Below are 20267 nucleotides of genomic sequence, written 5' to 3'. Positions count from 1 at the left end.
TCAAGAAATGATATTTTAAAACATTAATTAAGGTCTTATATGGTTTATATCTGCCAATTATATATTCTTAAAGTAAATGTTTGTGAAAAATGGCATGTTTTCATCTAAATTAGTCCCCGATCTCAAACCATGTGTCATAAATAATCGTTTTCTGTCATGGAAGTTCGTTGACTCCTCGCTAGAGGTCGACTTCTTTACCTGCAAGAAACTTGTAGACACGTCTAGGGCCAACTAATAGCTTTATCTGGAGTATGACAGTTGATTCTATACTATAGCAACGTTTAAAATGGACAAATATAGAAGTTATGAGGCTTTATAAGCAATAATTTCAGCGCTAATGAGGAAAAAGACTCCTTACAAAAGGGTAACTTCTTCGGAAAGAAATAAGAAACTTGTAGACACGTTTAGCGCACACAAATAATTTCATCTGGAGTATGACAGTTGATTTCATGCTACAATAATGCTCGAAATGGACAAATACAGAAGTTAGAAGGAATTACAAGTAAAAATTTCGATGTTAATGAGGAAAAACTGCTGCTGACAAAGGGGTCGTTTCTTCGGAGAGAAACATTACTTGCACGTGTAATGCCTCTGTCTGCTGCTGTCAGTGTTTGTAAACACCAGAGAGAGATGGAGGAGGCAGACAGCGGCCAGCCGCCAGAGCCTGGCAAAAGGAAGGCCGCTGCTACTGCTACACTCAATATATCAAAGAAAAGTGGCACGCGTATGAAAAGAGTAAGTCTCAGCACAGAGGTCAAGGTCAGGCCCTAAGCCAAAATGAGGTCAAGACACCGGCGAGAGGAAGGAGGTCGTCCTCGCTTCGGGAAAAAATTTTTTCCGAGTCGCATTTTATTCGAAGTTGACGTTAAGTTAATAATAGGATATTGGCGTTTAACTTGGTTGGGTTTTGATCCTCCGTGATTTGGTCGGTCATCAAGAGGTTTATGAATTAAACTGGGGGGAGAAGTGACCGAAAATGTGGGGTTGCTTGACGTGTCTTTCATGTGGTTATGCAAATGAGAGCGACTTACTCTGCCCGTAATTCATTTCAACTCCTGGCGTCATTTGTCTGGTTTTCTTTTTGTCATTCATTCTTACGTATTTTTTATATAGGTCATCACGCATAGGCTAGTTTAAGGTTAGCCTACTGACAAGATTAGCGTACCGTATAACGTTATTGACTGGCCAGCCAAGGCCATACGTGGGCTAACCTAAAGAAATTGGGCTACTCGAGGCAAGGTACATTATTGGGTCGTAGGGTACGCCATCCCGTAAATTCCGCTGGGTATGCTGAGTAGGGAGAGTCGGGTAGCCGTACTACTACTAGGGGTAGCCTAGGCCAGTCCATGTGGTCGATGTTAAGTGTTATTTTGGGGGTCCAGGATGGGCAAACCCCCCCCATGCCAGATTAGGGCACAGCACCCTAGCCTAAGTCAGGTTAAGAAGGCAAGTTCTGGTTGGGTCAGGGCACTGGAAAGGTTAGGTTTAAGGCTGATTTGCTTAGGTCGTAGCCAGTGCCAGACCACATGTCCGAACAGAAATTTAGGTTTCGCTGATCTGTTTGGTAAAACTTTACTTTAGTTGAGCAGCCTGATTCCCGCCAGTCGCCGAGCGAGACAGGTTATGGTTCGCCCCACTGGCCAGGTCAGGGCACATCGCCCTAAGTTAGGTTAGGTAGGTAAGATCTGGTTAGGTTAGGACCTGGCATTATAGGAAAAGTCATGTATATTTGTGTATATGTCAGGAACCTGTCCCGGCCGATGACTGATGGGAATTAGGCCGCGCAACTAAAGTAAAGTTTTACCATCTGTTTTCAATATTCAGTGTTACTTTTGGGGGGCCAGGTGAGACCAAGTCCCCCAGGGCCAGGTCAAGGTATGGCACCCTAAGTCAGGTTAGGAAAGTAAGGTCTGGTTAGGTCAGGACACAACATTCTAGAAAACGTTAAGTTTATCCTGTTTTCACAGTCGTATTTCATATACCTACCCGTCTCCCTACCTTGCATCTGCTCCATTTTGCATTTATTTACACTTCTTGTTACTATGTGACAGTGTTGTTCCCATGACCCATATTCTTGTTGGGTTAGGGTAGGTCAAGGGATTAGGACTACCTTAGGATGTTATCCCAGCCAGCAATTTGCAATTTCTTTTCTTACTTCCTAATATGTCCTGGAACTTTTAAGGTACCTAATCTAGGTGTAGCCATAGTCTGATTCAAGTAAAATGTGTATTAGAGTGAATGGAAATGTTCAAGAAAAACAGACCCTTTCATTCCCTCAAAATTCATGAAATAGCTTTTATGATGTTGAACTTGATATACCTAACAGCCTGTACCTTTAACTTTTGATTGTTGACGTGGCACTATACATTAGCAAAGGTCAGGCTGGGGTGTGAATCTTTTATAATCATTCCCACATTGTATGTGTGGATTAGCCACAGGCATTAACGTAAGTGTAAATTAAACATTGGAAGTAGGCTATTATGATCTGTGGCTCCCAAGTGGCTGCCCCTTTGTAAGAACTATACATTTTCTGCATAATCTGTTGAAAATTTTGAATAAGCCATAGATATTGCATTTTTGTATTGTATAAGAGTACTGCATGTAGAAATTATATAAATTAGATAATTCCATCCTAACAGTGTTCATTTACTTCTACAATAACTCCATTCCATTCTTACTTTTACGTTTTTTTCATTCTAGATGGACCTGGGTTAGAGTAGTACAGTCACAGCTTACAGCTGTATGAATCATTCAGTATGGTACTATGTCAAATGTGAAAGTTAGTTATGGTAATCCTTATGCAGTTGTTCTTTGGTTGATGGTGTTCAAAAACTGAGTGGCTACTAAGTCAGCTATTGGCATTGTTTTAGTTGACCAACTGTATATAGATGAAGTTGTTATGTAACAACTACTGTAGAGATCAAGAAGCCAACAGAAGGCCATTATAATAATACACACACCACATTATTGTTGTCCCGTGTATCATATTACAGGAAGTGTGATGCCTGTGAATTACCCTGTATAATTAATATGCACTCTAACAGATATGTCTCCAAGTGATTAATTGAATTGTAAATACAGTACAATATTTGCCATAATACCCACATGATTTGGTGGATCATTTTCCATTGCCCTTGACATCTCCAGTGCATACAACGGTTTGGCATAAGGCTCCTTTAGCCAAATTTCCTGCATATGTTTCCAGTCCTAGTAAACCCAGCCCTTCTTCCTTTTTTTTTTTCTTTTTTTTTTTATTTTCATGCCTAAGGAAGAAAAGGGTCATGAAATAACCTTTCCCATTGACCTTTGATCTTGAAAAAAAGATATACACAAGAGAGACTTCATTTACCACAGCCGACATTGTCCATATGCAAAAGATACTTCATTTGCCACAGCTGACATCGCCCAACAGCAAAATGAGCTGGAATACCAATGCTGCACTCAATAACTGGGAGGAAAATTGTTGAGATTCCAAAACTTTGAAAGTTTTCATATCAATTTTGTAATGCTAAGAGAGTTTTCAAAAACATGTGTTTTACTTTCAGGATCATTTTCCCCCCAAACTATGCTAAATTTTAAGATAATTAAGTCCCTCTGCAGTTACAATAGTACCAGAAAACAACCATGTCCAGATATAAGGATATTAGTGTACTAGCAAAAGAAATAATCTAGCTACAGACCATAGATCTTTATTATATTACTGGCATAAAATATTGGCTTAATAATGATGTGTAATGGGATTTACTGTGGTGTTGAAGAATTAGGGTCATTTCCCTCCATAAGAAATTTTGTTCTTAGCTATAAACTGATCTTTTTTCTGTGAGCATCCTCCTTGATTAGTAAATATGTCTTATCAGTACTAAGAGAGTGAATAAAACTGTTTCAAATAATGATTCTGTATTAGTTGTCCCTCTCCCCAAGTTTTAGTTGTGGCTATAGTTAGAGTATGTAATAGGTTTGTATCTATGGAACTGAGATGACTGTTAGATGCCTAAATGCAGCTTACATTAATTTGTGATGCATTTATTTTCTGGTTTTCACTGAAGGTCTCGTCGATTTTGAGGAAAAAGCATGAATCCTTAACTGCAGAAGATAAGCGTGTACTAGAAGAAAATGCCGAACTTGTAGAACAATTTTATAAAAGGTAGGTAGACTAATGCTTTTGGCTAAAAGTAACGTATGTGTTTTTTCTTTTGAAACAAAGGATTCTATAAGGTTTTATCCATTTTTAGACACTCCATTTTTCCGAGTAAAGAATTAAATGCTTAGTACCATGTTTAATGTTCTTATGTAAGTACTTGCCCCTATGTCTTTACTTGAAGTACAGACCTCTTAGTTTACATCTATTAGTTTCAAGTCACAATACTTGGGGATTACAATATCCCCAAGGAGAAAATGCCCCATCAATAACTATGCGTTCTGTACAGTACATCTCGTACTGCCAGGATGTGTATTAGCTTTCCCATGTATTCCAGTTCCTCACAAATTTTGCACCTCTATAAAAGCTTCTGTCTGACAAACTGCCACACCCAAAATAATAGCCAAGTCATCTTGTAATTTCTAGGGTTATTCACATACTGTAACTGTAAAAGAAAAGAGTCGAAAACATGAGTTTTAAAAATGGATTTTATGGTATTCCATACTGAAATTTTGAGAATTTGTTTATTCATTTAAATTTCTTTTTCAGGAAAGAAAAGCGTGCAGTATGGCTGTCTCGCAAAACAGAACTGGAGGATTCTGCAGAGGAATTGGAGGAGAAGTGCAAGCAGATGGCCCAGGTGATAAAATTATTTACATTCTTTTGTAATGTGTTGCGTAGATCCTGTAGGATGAGTTCAATGTTATGTTTTACTCATTTCAGTGCATATCAATGTGTAAATACTGTTCACTTGTAGACTAGGTATTTTATACATCTGATCATGGCAGTGATGCCTATTATTTATAAATGAATGTGTGCATCATATGAGTAATGAAAGTTTTTCACATTTAAGCCATGTCTCTTGAGAGGGGATATCTGTAGGGGAAAACAACAAAGCAGTCATTTCAACTTTCATTTTATAATAGCTTAATAAATGAAGAAATCCCAGGTTAAAGAACTGCTGCAGTTGCAGGTAAATGTCATTCCCTTTATTTATAGAGTCATGGGTGGCTGAAAGCGGGGTGTTTTTGTGTAAACCACATCCTAACCTGATTTCAAAATTGGGTGACATCAGTTAGTGGATTTCTACAAACCTATATAGTACAGACTAGCCTAGGCCATTTGTATAGTTTCATTAGCTTGCAATATAAAGGTCTTTGCAATTATGGTTGTCAAAACATAATTACTGTAAGTTGTTAGATATAGGACCAAGGAAAAGTAAAAGTGATATACTGTACTGTACATAGGCTACAAGCCAATTGTAATGTAAAGAAATTGCAGAAAAAAGTTATCAGGACTTCTTGATGGCACATTCCTAAAGGTATCAGGACTTCTTGATGGCACATTCCTAAAGGTGGCTTGGAAGTCTTATGCACATGGCACCTTGCAGATGATACTGAAAATTTGCAGCATTTTACTGTTGAAACTTTAGTGTTGATTTTATATACCAGACTGTCCAGCTTCTGTAACTTTACATCACTCATATTTTGCACTCTTTTTTAGAAAACAAAGACGTTGAACAAGCCTGTGAGAGTCTAGAAGTGTAATACCTCAGTCTCGATAAACTGCTTTGTTGTAGTAAAGATAATTTGGATTTTCAGGCTATTCATGATGCTGAATTTCTTGTGGTTTATACTGGAGCGGGGATATCCACCGCAGCATCCATCCCCGACTATCGAGGTCCCAATGGGATCTGGACTCTTCTGCAGAAGGGCCAAGATATTGGGTGAGTTGTAATGCCCTTAGATCAGTGTGTCTTATGTAGCTTATTTTGTGTAGCACCTTTATTAATTTTCTGTTATGGCTAAATAATGTTTATTTATGGTCTGTATATGGCAATTTTTTATGCCATTTTCAAAATTTGGCCAATTATAATTTTTGGGGGTTATTTTTTTGATTCTAAAAGGCATTCCATTCCAGCAATTTAGACGTTTATATTCATAGCCTGCAAGAAAAATATTTTTGTTTCATCATTTACTTTGCACAATGTTGCATGTATTATTAATGTAAATCAAGATAGTGCTATCTTAAAACTAAAAACTTTATTTCACTTATGTCTTGAACACCTTACTATAGTTGTTAACTGCCACCAAATTATGATAGCTGATTAAAATCTGTTTTGTGATTACTATTACTTCAGGTAGGCTATCATTGTTGTATTTCACTCTAATCCATTCTTCGAGAATCAATCTTTAGTTTATCTTCATGAAAAATAGCCCATGGTTGTACTTTGTAATCTTTGGTTTGCATTTATGAATGCATGGCTGAGTTGTGCTGTCAGTGGACCTTACATGGTTAGCTACAGGCATTAGTAAAGGGAATTAAAGCATCCCTTTGGGTTTTTTTTTAGCCTCAGTTTCATTTCCATCCTTTCTTCCATGTCCTGTTTACTTTATCATTTATTTAATTTTTCAGTTTCACCTCTTATACTGTTTATTTAATTTTTGTCTCTGTCCAGCAACCAATCCAACTCCTTCTTTTGCTATTGTACATTCTGGATAACAAAGTTCCCCAGTACTTAACCATGTAGCCTAAATTTCTTGGTTCCCTAATTTTTGCTTCTGTATGGGTAATGAATCTTCTCTGGTTTTGCATCATTGTAAGGATTAAGTAAAATGAGAGTTGTGCTTAAAGAGCAACAATTATGTCTGATATGATTTTTAAGTTGTAAAGGACTGCCCACTGATTATGTAATTAAGAGTGTTGTGTTTGCAGTTATTGAAACATATATCTCAAATAAAAATATAATCATGAGAAGAAATGCTTGAGATATATATACCAAAATGTGATATACATAAAGCAATATACATGTTTGGTACGATGGTTGATTGTAGAATTTTTCCTTTGTCAAAGAGTTTATGGAATATTTGCTACTTTCAGGCATCATGACTTGTCTGCTGCTGAACCAACACTCACGCATATGGCCTTGTCAGCTTTGTACCATCAAGGCATAGTGAAACATGTAGTCTCTCAGAACTGTGATGGTTTGCACTTACGGTCTGGTCTACCTAAAAGTGCTATGTCAGAGGTGCATGGAAATATGTACATAGAGGTAAGACTGGAAATTTGCAGTTACTGGAAGAGTGAATTTTTACATCAAAAGTTTGTGGTAGTTTTTTTTTTTTTTTTTTTTTTTTCAGGAAGCAGTGGCTTGGAGCTTTATGACATGTAGAGATTTATAGGTAAATGTGTTTAGCAGTGTATTACTAAGGGATTCAGAGCCGATGAAATAGTTTTTCAGCAACACCTTTTTATCAAAAGCATAGGATAAAGCTAAAAGTTAGCAAGTGTATAAATTTTATAACCCTACCTAATTTTTACAAGTACTATTTAATACCTAAGTTCTATAGTTCTGGTACTTATCAGAGTAAAAGTGTTTCCTGTGCCAGAGCCATCAAAGTCACAGGTAAGGGTTTTGAACACAATAGTGACATTAACCTGTGACTTCATGAGGCTCCACCCACAATGAAGAAAAGTTTACATATGGGGAAAACGTCTCTTCACTGTGGCTCTGCCCACTTGCCGATGACATATTCACTAATTGATATTAGTGCCCAAGGCCAAGAGAAAGACAAGGTATGCTCACTTCCCCCTAAGTCCACCATGTAGGCGGAGCTTTGTCTACTTCCTTATTGTGTCAGCAGGTGAATTGCCACAATGAGCAGGTGCCTCTAAGATATGTCATCGCCTACGTAGTTACCCCAGGTGGGAGGCAACTCCATCCAATTGGGTAGACCTTGTCTCTCTTGGCCTTGTTAGTACCCATCCTAGGCTTCAGTGATATCATTGATGACAAGCAGGATTTGTCAACATCCCCTTGACAGCATTATCATTCTCAATATTATTATTATTATTATTATTAGTATTATTATTATTATTATTATTATCATAATTTTGTGGAGGTTTCATTGCAACTTCCACAGCAGTTGTTGGGACTAAGGTGTTAGCTTGGATTTCTTCCATTTTCTTGATATTCGTATTGTTTCTACTTTACAAATAATTCAGTGTATGTAATTTCATCCACATAAAGAGCCAGTCTATAACTCATTTGTTAGATCTACATCTATTCAGGGTGGGAAAATAATCCATTTTGTTTTACCTCAGGTTTCAACATGATAGCCTTCTGTTTGCAGCAAGTCAGAAGTGGTCACTAGAAGTAGAATTCAAAAGAAAAGCAAATGATACCTCATTTTCCTCAGTTGTTAGAGCTGCAAAGTTCAACACCTTTGTTTAATTTCAGTTACTGTAACCCATTGGTACTTTTCTTTGTTTTTTTTTATTTATATCATACAGCACCCTAAACAGTGCTCGTATACTTGCTGCAAATAAATGGTAATGGTAGGAGTCAAGATTTTGAGGCAAGCTATCATTTACCTACTTAATATCAATCAAATGTAACATGATTTATATTGATATGCATGTAAAGGAAAATATATTGAAATCAGTTTGAATGAGGAACATATTGTTATTATCATTGTACTTTAATAAGTATGTTTTAGATGTACAAATAAAGTGTCTAACACTGTACATAATTATTTACAAAATTCTTCATTGTCACTCTCAAGGAAGAGGTCATCATTCCCATCCTCATTGTTGTTAGCGATGTCAGTGATGACTGGTTCCACACTCTCATGGATATTGTCTGACTTCCAGTACTCCTCCTCAAAATGACATGTTGTCTAACAGCTCCTGCCCACACTTCTGGGGTGGCCAGACAACCATTACCCACTATAGAAATAATTACCTATTCACGCTATAGTAAATCTTGCCACGGGTCTTCTCGCTTGTATACAAAGTGGCAAGCCATAGCACAAATGCAGTCTTGCAACCACAGGGACAATTCCTTATCCTGCTAGCCATTATCGAATTTGTTGAAGCATACACTGTGTAAACATATCCATTCATCGCCTACCTGGTGGATGGGCGGAGCCTCATAACATCACATTATGTTTACATCACTAATTGTTTTAGGATACTTGTCTGTGATTTTCACGGTTCCGGCGTCAGTGACTTCGTTTTACTCTATAAATATCAAAACTATTGAACTTAGGTACTAAATAATACTTGCAAAAATTAGGTAGGGTTATAAAATAGACACTTGCCAATTTTCACCTTTATACGATGCGTTGATAAAAAGTTGTTGCTAAAAAACCATGTTTCACCGGCTGTGAATCCCTTAGTAGTTGATGTGTTTATAAAACTGCAGGAAAATTTGTTCTCTCATCTTTTACGTGAAATTCTGCTCACAAAATCAAAACATTCTCACATACTATTCGTTGGGTAAATAGCTTACTTGTGAACAAAATAAATTTCCCTTACTTTTCCTTCTTAAAATTTATGTAGTTCCTATTCTTTGGGAAAACATTAGGTTTTCATATTTTTTCCCAGAGGATATTTTCATGTTTGAATGTATGTTATCATTATCATTATTTTCACAAACCCATTTTTCTTGATAAGCCTGTTTTGTGGTCAAGAAAAACCCAAATACTTCAGTCCGTGTTTAAAAGAAAGTCAGAAAGAAATAGCAGCTGTGTGAGCACTGGCACTGATACCACAGTCTCTGGCAGTTAACTGCATGACTTTGTGCATCCATACGACAGTTCACAGCGGTCAGTTGAATTCCCTTGACATTTTGGCTGGTTGATCTGTCAGGGACTGTCTAAATTATGTTATCATTCTCATCCCATCTTATTTGTTTTGTGCTTATACGCTAATTTATTAGTGAAACTTTTTTTTATTACGTTACCTTAGGTAGAATGCTTTCCTGGATGGAGGGTTTTCCTCCACTGTGGATAATATAAAAGTGTTATATGTATTTTTTCTTGTTGATGTGACTGGAACAGCACTACCATTTTGGTTCATTTACTTTTAGGTGGAGAATGTTTAGTTTATTTCTTAAGTTTCTGGTGCTGTGCGTTAGCTGGGTGCAAATGATAAGCCAGCTATTCTAGTTTGTTTCCAAATGTTAGGATCTGTTCAGTTCACTGTTAATTATAAGAGTTTCTTATATATTAGGATTGGTTTGAGTACAAAGAGCAAGACAGTTAACTACTAAAGGCTTTGGGATCCATGCGTACATAATTTGTACAGTTGTGACTGATTGCTATTTTCTTTCTGCCTGTCTTGTGAACAGAGGCTGAAGTGTTTTAGATTGTGATGACCATGAAATCTGCTCAATTATAAATACAGGCAGTTCTCGGTTTACAACGGGGGTTCTGTTTTTACGCCGCGTCGCAAACCGAAAAATCTTCGAAAATCGTCAAAAATCCTTAGAAAACCATAATTTTAATGCTTTGGGTGTATTGAAAACGATGTAAACTGCATTTTTATTGAGTTTTTCATCAAAAAAGCCTCCAAATTTTTATTATTCTGCCGTTTTGGAGCCATATTTCTTCTGTAGGATCGGCATACGACGCGTCATAACCCCGGAACATGTGTCGTAAACCAGGAAATAATTTCTGATGAATATATTCGAAAAGAGTCGTAACCTCGGAACGTCGTAAGCCAGACCCGTCGTAAACCGGGGACTGCCTGTAATGGTCTTTTTTGGATATGAATTTTCTCAAAACATGGTAGGTTCATTATGTATCAGAAGTAGAATATGACAAAGGAAAAATGAGGTCTTAGAAGTAGATGCAGTTTCAGAGAAGTCATTATTAATGTATTCTACTTCATGCTGAATTAATATAGATTATAGGTAATAGGAATTTATGGTGATGAAACCTATTCATGTGTTTGCAGGTGTGTAAAAACTGCGTTCCAGCGAGAGAATATGTAAGGACCTTTGATGTTACGGAGAGAACATCAACTTTTAAACACACGACCGGGCGGCGCTGCTATAGGTAATGAGTGACATGTTACAGTAGAGTTTTCTTTATTTTTGCTGAATGGAAAACTTTGTAAAGTGAATACCGCAGTTATCAATTTTTTTTGTAAGTTATGAAAGATAGTGCATATGAAAAATATGCTAGAAAAGTTTTCCCTATTATATCCAAATACATTGGAGTTTTAAATAATAGTCCTTCTTGTTTCTTTCTGTCTTTCTCTAAATATGCAACAGAAAACCCTCATTCTGATATGAAATATGAAGTCATATTAATTAGCTAGGTAGATGCAAGTGCAAGTAACTTAACACATATTTCACTGAAAAGGTGTTATCATTTATATTTTTAATCTTATAAAGAAATTTAATGATAAAGGCTCTACTAAATATTCAGTAAGAAAGGAGATTCCTAGTTTTGTGATACATATTATATCAATATTTCCGTAACTGAACAAAAATTTCCCCTTACCTGTCACATATGACAAGATATAACAAAATTGGAGCATTATAAAAAAGACTACCTGTGGTTTTTTTCTGAAAGTGATGTTTGACCAGAAGCTGTAGATAGAATTGAATGGTCATCTATAAAGAGTTGAAATGTAATTGAAACCCATCAGGATAGCCCAGTCATACCCTTCGAGTGTTCAGTATTGCAGTTGGCTAAGGTGTTGAATGGAGCTCTTCATGTAACATACTGTTCTCTACAATTTTTCTTATTAAAGTAGGTACAATCTATTCTAATGCAGGTAAGCTAATTTTTGGGGGGAGGTGGTAAAAGGCTGCTAGCATGTGAAATACAATTAAAATCTATATTCCCCTAAATCAACTGTTCATAAACTAAAGTGATTATTACCTCCTTCAATCCAGATGTGGTGAACCTGTAATAGATACCATTGTACATTTTGGCGAGCGTGGAAAGTTGAGATGGCCTCTGAACTGGCAAGGAGCGTGCCAAGCCGCTAATGCTTGTGATACAATCTTGTGTTTAGGGTCTAGCTTAAAGGTAAGGCTGCCCATTTTTATCTTTTAAAGGCTGCCATGTTAACCCTTTTGAGATTTATGATGATTTCCCAGAATTCACCTGTGGCAAAGCGCCCACTGAATGATTATGAATGTAGCCATCTTTTATTACTTGTTCTGAATCTTTTCTTGGTATAAGGCTAGTTTTGGTCTCATTTTGAAGCTGAATACATGTAATTTATTGTAGAATGTAACAAAAAAATGGAAACAACAAAAGCAGAAACTCAAAATGATGTGTGGTATTTCCAAAACCCTTATTTGTTGGTGATATCATTGGAATCATAAAGGGTAGGATGTAGGTTGTCATCCAAATCTCAAAGGGTTAAGATGTTTGCATCTCACCTGTAAATTCGAGTTTAATGGAATTTCATTATGATTTGCAGTTGGACTGGACTAAAATATTTATTAGAAAAGTTATTTGTTGTATATCATTGGATTTTTATAATTGAATGTCATCCAGATCTCAAATATTAAGATGTTTTTATTAAATTTTTTCTTTTTATGATTTGCAGTTGGAATTGGAGATAAATATTATTGATATTTTTATTAACTTGATTTTTTATAATTGAATGGAGAATGTAAAATATAGTAATTTTGAAATTTTGTTACAAAATCAAAAAACCAAAATTTATTATATTTTTAAATGAAACTGGACATTTTTTATGACAAACAAAAGTATTAATAAGTTTTAAGTGTCCAGAGTATTATTCATCATGTTTCGGATATGCATTTCTGTACAGTACTTTACATAAGAATGTATACATTTCATGAAATGAATAATGTGGTGATATTACGCAGGTGTTAAAGAAGTATCCGTGGCTTTGGCAAATGGACCGTCCTCCAAAGAAGAGGCCAAGTTTGTATATTGTAAACTTGCAGTGGACTCCGAAGGACAAGGATGCAACACTTAAGATAAATGGTAAGCTCTTCTAAGTTTAATTCTTGGCCTTGAATACACAGAGCAAATCATACTTCAGGTATTGTGTCATTACATCCTTCAGTTGCAGCTCTGTGCTTGCAGATGTTTTTTTTGGTCTTGATCATCATTGTTTTTGTTTATGTTTCATTTAAACCAAATTTTATCTGCAACCTATAAACTCATAACAGCCTTCTAGTCCCTGTTAGTTTAGTAATAGTAATGGAACTTAAATTTCCAAGGACTAGGAAAAGAAGAATGACTGTTTTTTTTCTTTCAAGTCATGAAACAATCATACCATCACTGGCAGGTATTTTGGTGTATTCTGGAATGACTCAGGACTTCTTTTCTGTGCATTTTTACCATCATTCCAGTCAACTGGGTTAATTAACCAGTCTCATTGGTTATGATCAATATAGTAAGTATAGTAGATGGCCAGTAAGATATTGAGGTTTGGAAAGGTATGGCTCTATCTGGAAGTACTAGGAAAGGGTGTATTTTGTTGATGAAAATGCTGACTTATGCAGAAAGATCTATTAAGATAGGAGGCACTGCTCAAGGTACTCCCACATTTACAGTCATGTAGATGTGCCTAAATCTCCCACTATAGTCTTATACTCAGACTCACCATTTTGTGAACAATCATTTACCTAAATAGTGAGTCCTGTTGCAATTTGTATTGTAAGATTACAAGGTGTTTGTTTCCCCATGAAGTTTGATTGATAATAATTACTCTACTGTTTTATTTTTGGTGCAAATGTTCACAGATGACCAAGTGACCTCTATCCCTTATTAGCATAGTCATTGCAAAACCAAGTACGCAAACAGAAACTACCATCTTTCCTGAAGAATTCATTGTTTCCTGGGTAAATCAGAATCTTATGGCTTAGCATTTTCCCCTTTTCTTGCATCTGGGAACACTGTTCAACAGGTTTTGTCACTTAGATGAATGAGTTAACCTTAGTGTTCAACAGGTTTTGTCAATTAGATGAATGAGTTAACCTTAGTGTTCAACAGGTTTTGTAACTTTGATGAATGAGTTAATCAGCAGGTATTGTCACTTAGATGAATGAGTTAAATGTAATGTTCAACAGATATTGTCACTTGGATGAATGAGTTAGCCTTAGTAGTACCAGTCTGGCACAAACTTAAATATTGTGTGGACCTGAGCAGGAAATTTCTGATAGGGTCCAAGTTCCACAACCCAATTTAGCTGACATTTATGGATTTTATCAAACAATTGTAATGCAAAGGAATGTTCACATTATTTAAAAATATATCTTAATTATATAACGGATGCTTGTAGCTGGCCTGAACGTGGGACAAAATGTGGTCTTACCCATTCAAACTAGCAAAGTAGTAATTACCCAGGCAGTGAGACCAGTTTCTACTTCCAGTGTCTCATCTAGCAAATATTTTCAGTTCTATCCCCTGTATGATATAAGAAGGGTATATAAAGAGATAATGAGATGTTTTCAGTTGACTCTTTTTTGCGATTAGCAAAGCTATTCATGATTACCATCTTCAAGAGGATTATATACACAGTATGAAAAATAATTTTTTATAATAATAATGATAATCATAAACATGTAGTCAGTATCCAGTTGTTAGTGAGAACTGATTTACAGTTTATGTTTTCTTATCTGGTACTTCAAAGTTTTTCCAGTCCATCAGAGCTTAATCTCTCTTACGGTACATTGAGTCCAGTAATAAGAAGTTTGTATATATGAAACAAAAATTTAAAATCATGCAGTTTTCAATTTTATTTAGCTTTTAGGGTCCTCATACTTTAAATCAGCCAAGTTATCTGTAAAGACATGTTTTAACTTAGTTGTTTATGAGTCAGTATACCATTTTTTACCTCTTGATGTTTGTGTCATGTAATAATGTTAAAAGTGACTTTAATTTTTTAAAAGTTGATAATCGTCCTAATTTCTTTGTCAAGAATATCAATAGTTTCTTTCATGGCATTATTTTGATTATGGATAGGAACTAATTAAATGTGTATTACCAAGTAGGTAGATAAAAATTTTATACTCTTTCTAGGGAAGTGTGATGTGGTCATGGCCCTAGTTATGAAGGCAATGGGGTATGAACTACCCTATTACTGTCGTGCAAACGACCCTATTTTCTACTTGGCAACCCCACTTCACGAAGCTGAGGTTAATATATCAACTCGTCCTCAACTGGTCCCTCCATCGGAAGATGATGAGGAACCAGATGTTGAGAATGTCACTGACGATAAATCCAAGGAGTGCACAGGCACTTCCCAGGCATCTGAAGGTGATGTGAGATGGAAAGACAGTGATGGTAATATTGTGGAAGAAAATAAAAGGAGAAAAGTTGAGGATGATGAGGAAAAATTTTCAGAGAACAAGGATCTCTTGATAAAAAGTGAATCAGAATCTCCCGAAGATATAAAAACTGAAGTGAAAACTGAAATAAAGAATGAGTTGGACTGTGTTAAAAGTGAGTCAAAAGATGATGTTAGTCATGTTAATGGGATTTGCACTGCTTTGGATTTGACAAACTATAATTTTTGTAAGAGGGAAGATGCCACAGATGGTAGTGCTTTAAATATGAAAAGTGAAGAGCCTATCAAAACTGAACAGCAGTTGAATGATGTTGAATTTGAAAATCATGGTAACAATGGCGATGCTTGGACTTGCGGATTTGGGCAGCTGTACAAAGCTCTGATGAGTAAAAGTATTGATTTGAATGAACCCTATTCCACAACCTTCAGAGAGAGCATGTTAGCAGAGGAAGTCAAGAGTGAAGCTTCAGAAAATGAAGTCAATGCAATGTCTTTAGAGGAATCTCTTGAAGATGATGACGTAAAAAGCGAAGCCTCAGATCGAGGGGCTGCCATAGAATCTTTTGAAGATTCATTGGAAGATGATGAAGGGAAAAGCCAACCGCTTGAGGAAGCCATGGCTGACTCAAGTATGGGGTTAGGAGGGTCATATGTAGATTCTGTAGAAGATGATGCAAAAAGTGAATTCTCAGAAAGTGATGAGGAGCCTCAAACTTCCGAAGGAGATGATGTCTGGCTGAGTGATGAAGCAAGTGGAAATATAGTAAGTCCGAGACTAGACCCTGTTAAGACCAGTGACAGCTCATCAGATTCGGATGTTAGTGAGAAATCTGATGATGACTATGAGGGAGCTGAAAATATAAACACAAATGTATCTAGTGATTCCAGTACTACGAACTACTTCAAATTAGCTTATGCCTCGACTAACATTCAGATGGCTCAGCAAGGCCGTGCTCTCCTTCAGCAGAATGAATTTTATGGAACTGGCCTCTGTATTAGATCTCTAGGCAGTTCCAAAAACAAAATGAATTATGTAGGACAATCCCGTAGTGATGCCGAACGAAAATCAAGTGTTGAGACACTGTCAGAAGGCCAACAGCCTCTTGATCTTTCTCTCCCAGTAAATTGTAAGAGTTTTGATGCAAACCCCAAAAATTTGGATAGAATAAACTGTAATGATTTAAGTGATGTGAGAAGTACTATTACCCAAGAGATGTGTGCTGTTGACAAAGAAAAAATTTCTAGTCTTCCCAGTTGCCATAGATCATTGTCTAATCCTGTACCAAGTGATAATCCTGCCGGTATCAAGGGAGACTCACTGTATGGTGGTGTTCCTGTAGGTACTTGTAGTGGTGGTACTAAGTTAGTTGATTTCTACAATTCTTTTGTGAGTGAAAGATTGAGAGATGTGTGTACTAATTTAACTAAACAAGAAAGTTTGCAGGTTCTTGAGAACAAATCCTTAGGTAGAAATGGTTTTCAGGATATGGATAATAGCCTCTTGGTACGAACACACATAGTTGATGGCATCATTCAAACAGCGTATGCAGAGAGTGCTGATGATAAAGATTCTGATCCATCTGCAAAGTCTGGTGTTCCTCTAACAAAAGTGAAATTTCCTAGATCTGAATTTTTCCAACGGAATGAACTTTCTGAAAGTGAAGAACTGAAAGATCTTTGGTATCAGAGTTTTTGTAACACAAATGTGGGGAAGAATTCAAACTCTTTACCAAGTAAAGTGAAAAATGGAAAAGTTGTGAGACAGAAGAAAGAAAATGGACTTGATTTCAATGTCTCCAGAAGTGACTTAAATCCTAGTTCTGAAAAGTCTAGTTCCTTTATCTTAAAGGACATATGCGCGGAGGCGATGAATGATAGTGTTGCCCGTCAGAAAGGTTCAACCAAGAGAAAGCTTAAAGGCTGTGACAATGAGGATGTTAAGTATATATGGTTTTGGGGATTTAACAGTAATACAGAAAATAGCAATAATACTCCTGAAAAGAAATGTATCACTTTGAGTGATAACTCATCAAATAGCAACTCGGAAAATATGAGAGCGTCGGAAGGTAGTGATGGAGCTGATAGCCCCCCTGTGGCTCGTGTTACAAGAAGCAGAACGCGAGCTTCAAGTGACTCAAAGGTGATTGTTGAGCCGGAAGTGTTTAGGTGTCACTGCAGTGGTACTAATCCTGAACTGTGTAAAGTTGCCAGGGAAAGACCTCCCAGGGAGAAATGTGAAGACGTTGAGAAAGCAAGGGAGCTGTTTAGACGAAGACGGCTTTACAACTATAGGAAATACGAGCCAGTGTTCGAGAAAGAACTGGAGAGCTTTACTTTTGAGAGGAGTAAAGCAAAGAGAAAATCCAAATTTGAGCTGATGCAAGAACAGGATGAAGATGGGGAGGAGGATGAAGAGGAGGAACAGGACACTGAACCGAAAGAGGAGGAACAGAAAATGAGTGATGTGGAGGAAGTGAAAGAGAAGGATGAAAAGGAAGAGAAAAAGTTTGCGCCTGGCTGGTATGGGAAGGGGCTTAGAAAAGGCATGAAAAAGAAAACAAGGATATGATGATGAAAAGTCAAAACTGCTGTTGAAGATTCTCTACTTTCAATGACATCATTGTGAATATGATTTAAGGCAGAGAAATAAATCCTTGAAACATTAGCATCTTAGAAAGCATCTTATTTTTTGCTAGATAAGCACAGTTTTTTCAAGGACTAGAAAGTCCATAGAATAGGCACAAAACTGAACTGACGTTGATATGGAAAATGGTGAAGCCAAAGATTTTGCAAATTCCTTCTATACCATTTAATTTTCTTAACTTTTCCCATGAAAGAAATGATTGTACTGTATTTTTCCTTGATTTTAATATAACGGTTTTTTGTAAAGATATGCACAGAAAGGCATTGACAGTGATGAAGCACTAAAATAGGAATAAAACACTCGAAGAGTGTGGTACTGTATATCAACTTGTTTTGTATGGGATATTCCTCTTTTTACAAGTCCAGCAGAAGTATATTTTGTAAACAGTCAGGCTTAAAGATCAGCTTGGCAACTTCTATTAAGTTCTGTGATTTACATAGAATTTTTTTTATGGTGTGACAATAATGTTTGTTTTAGTAGTGAATTTACTTTACTTTCATTTTATGCTCATTTTTATTGTTATTGGTAGAGATTGGATTCTGTCATTCCTCACAATTAATGTAAATTTCTTATACCAGTTTAATGCTTTTTTCAAATTTTCTTTACAAGAGTTTTAATTGATTTTTAGGAATTTCTTGCCCCTATTCTTTATTGAAAGCAGAAATCCCATATTGTATTTGGTTTGAAAATTTTCAAAAAAACATGTTTTGATATTGGATACAGTTCTACAAGTTTTGAAGGTAAGTTATTTGAGAGTATTGTTTACTTTCATGTACAGTATGCATATTGTTGGTACAGGTATGTTCAGAAATAACTGCTGTTGATAACCACCTTTTTGTGTTGTAAGTTTTTCGTTGAGCATAATTGAAATTTCAGTGCTACATGTATATTCTTTTATTTGCAAAGTGCAGTAAAATATTTACAAATCTGTTATTTTAAAAATGTTTCACAATTTACATTAATCTAAATGCTTTATCTCTCTCTCTCTCTCTCTCTCTCTCTCTCTCTCTCTCTCTCTCTCTCTCTCTCTCTCTGTGTCAGGTACATGTAAGGAAGATGGATATATTGAATTTTAATATGTAAGATTGGATTCATAATGTTGAAGATTCATGATTTGAAATAAATTGAATATTTAAGTGGAAACTGTGATTTGCATATAGTATTCAGTACTGTACTTTGCAGTTTAATTGCTCAGATGTCTGCTGTTTGGACATGCGTTGAAACCTCCCTGCTACTGTTTGAATCATAAAAATGATTGTGAATTTAACGTGTGTAGGGTACCACACGTTAGAAGCAAGGGGATGTTTCTGAAGTGATTATGGTAATACTCTATTAATGTATGGGTAGTACTCTTCTGCTGGAATGGATAGCAAGGGAGTGCTCATTTATTTAAATCATAGGTTCATGTAGAATTACTTCTACCAAACTTATGCGGTGCAGAATGTTCATATAACTCAAGGAATAAGAAACTGTTTGTAGCTTGAGTAATTGTATAATGTAGTCTAACTCTAGGTGATAGTTTACCGAATTCCTCATAATCACTGCCTATATGTATTAAGTGTTGTGTTGTGTCCTGCTGCAGAGGTACTCAGGAATCTATACCTCATTGCCAAGCACTGATGAGAGAAATGCTGCAGCATCTTTGTTGCAGAATGGGTTGCTCTTGCCTCCTGATTGAAGCCAGTTTAGATAGTGATTGCTGTTTATCATTCCTCATTAATAACTTTAGCTGTTTACAGGCTATGTGTTGTGAGGAAATATTTTTTTTTTATAAAGAATCCAGGATTATACAGTACTGTACTTAGTCGAATGGGTATCTCATTGTTATGAAGAAGGCACCAGTTGCTTAAGTGAAGTATTTTTGTATATTTTAGTTATTTTATGTAGGAAACTCATTGTTTGGTGGACAAAAAGGAATACTGTAATACTGTATTTGAATTATGTTTGTTTATTTTTATAAAAAAGTTTTGTTACTGACGAGAAAACAGTTTTCCTTGTTTTTTTTTTTTTAATGAGAATTGAAGTGTTAGTATGATGTTTCAACAGCAATGTATATTTCTTCTTGTGATCACAGTTGTGGAATGGAAGCCCTCAAGAGAATAGGACATATTTGACAGAATTTTTAGAAAGATCAAGAAGAAATACAGGGTGGGTAACATAACAACTCTTTCCACATTTATTGGTATACTAATCTATTTTTCTTGAGATACCATTGTTCTATTTTAGTGATGTGATGGAAATGGTATATTATGAAAACTTTGTGTTGTTAGATACCACAGTTTTTTTAGCATTGTTTACATATGAGCTAAAGGAAACGGCCTGCTCTTTTTGATGGTATACAGTTTTCGTCATCATTGCTTGCTAATTATGATCACCCTGTACTGTATGTTTTTTTTTTTTTTTTTTTTTTTT

General features: G+C 36.0%; 1 protein-coding gene across 1 annotated transcript; it reads left to right on the top strand.

The window, feature by feature from the left end:
- Positions 1–599: 599 nt before the first annotated feature.
- On the top strand, positions 600–19768 carry Sirt7 (sirtuin 7). The gene is made up of 9 exons (XM_067084115.1): positions 600–735; positions 4047–4144; positions 4688–4778; positions 5740–5864; positions 7019–7190; positions 10880–10980; positions 11829–11964; positions 12780–12900; positions 14944–19768. The coding sequence occupies exons 1-9, from the start codon at positions 631–633 to the stop codon at positions 17778–17780; spliced, it is 3786 nt and encodes a 1261-aa protein (XP_066940216.1). The 5' UTR covers positions 600–630; the 3' UTR covers positions 17781–19768.
- Positions 19769–20267: the final 499 nt, after the last annotated feature.

The sequence above is a fragment of the Macrobrachium rosenbergii genome, chromosome 41, assembly GCF_040412425.1.
Source record: "Macrobrachium rosenbergii isolate ZJJX-2024 chromosome 41, ASM4041242v1, whole genome shotgun sequence".
NCBI lineage: Eukaryota > Metazoa > Arthropoda > Malacostraca > Decapoda > Palaemonidae > Macrobrachium > Macrobrachium rosenbergii.
The sequence above is the reverse complement of the archived record's forward strand: the minus strand, read 5'-3'. Positions and strand labels throughout refer to the sequence as shown.

Excerpts from the sequence above, each read along its gene's own strand:
- Sirt7 (XM_067084115.1), top strand. The coding sequence starts at position 631 with ATGGAGGAGGCAGACAGCGGCCAGCCGCCAGAGCCTGGCAAAAGGAAG. Across the intron at positions 736-4,046 it reads GTGGCACGCGTATGAAAAGA|GTCTCGTCGATTTTGAGGAA; the intron begins GTAAGTCTCAGC and ends TTTTCACTGAAG. Across the intron at positions 10,981-11,828 it reads ACCGGGCGGCGCTGCTATAG|ATGTGGTGAACCTGTAATAG; the intron begins GTAATGAGTGAC and ends CCTTCAATCCAG.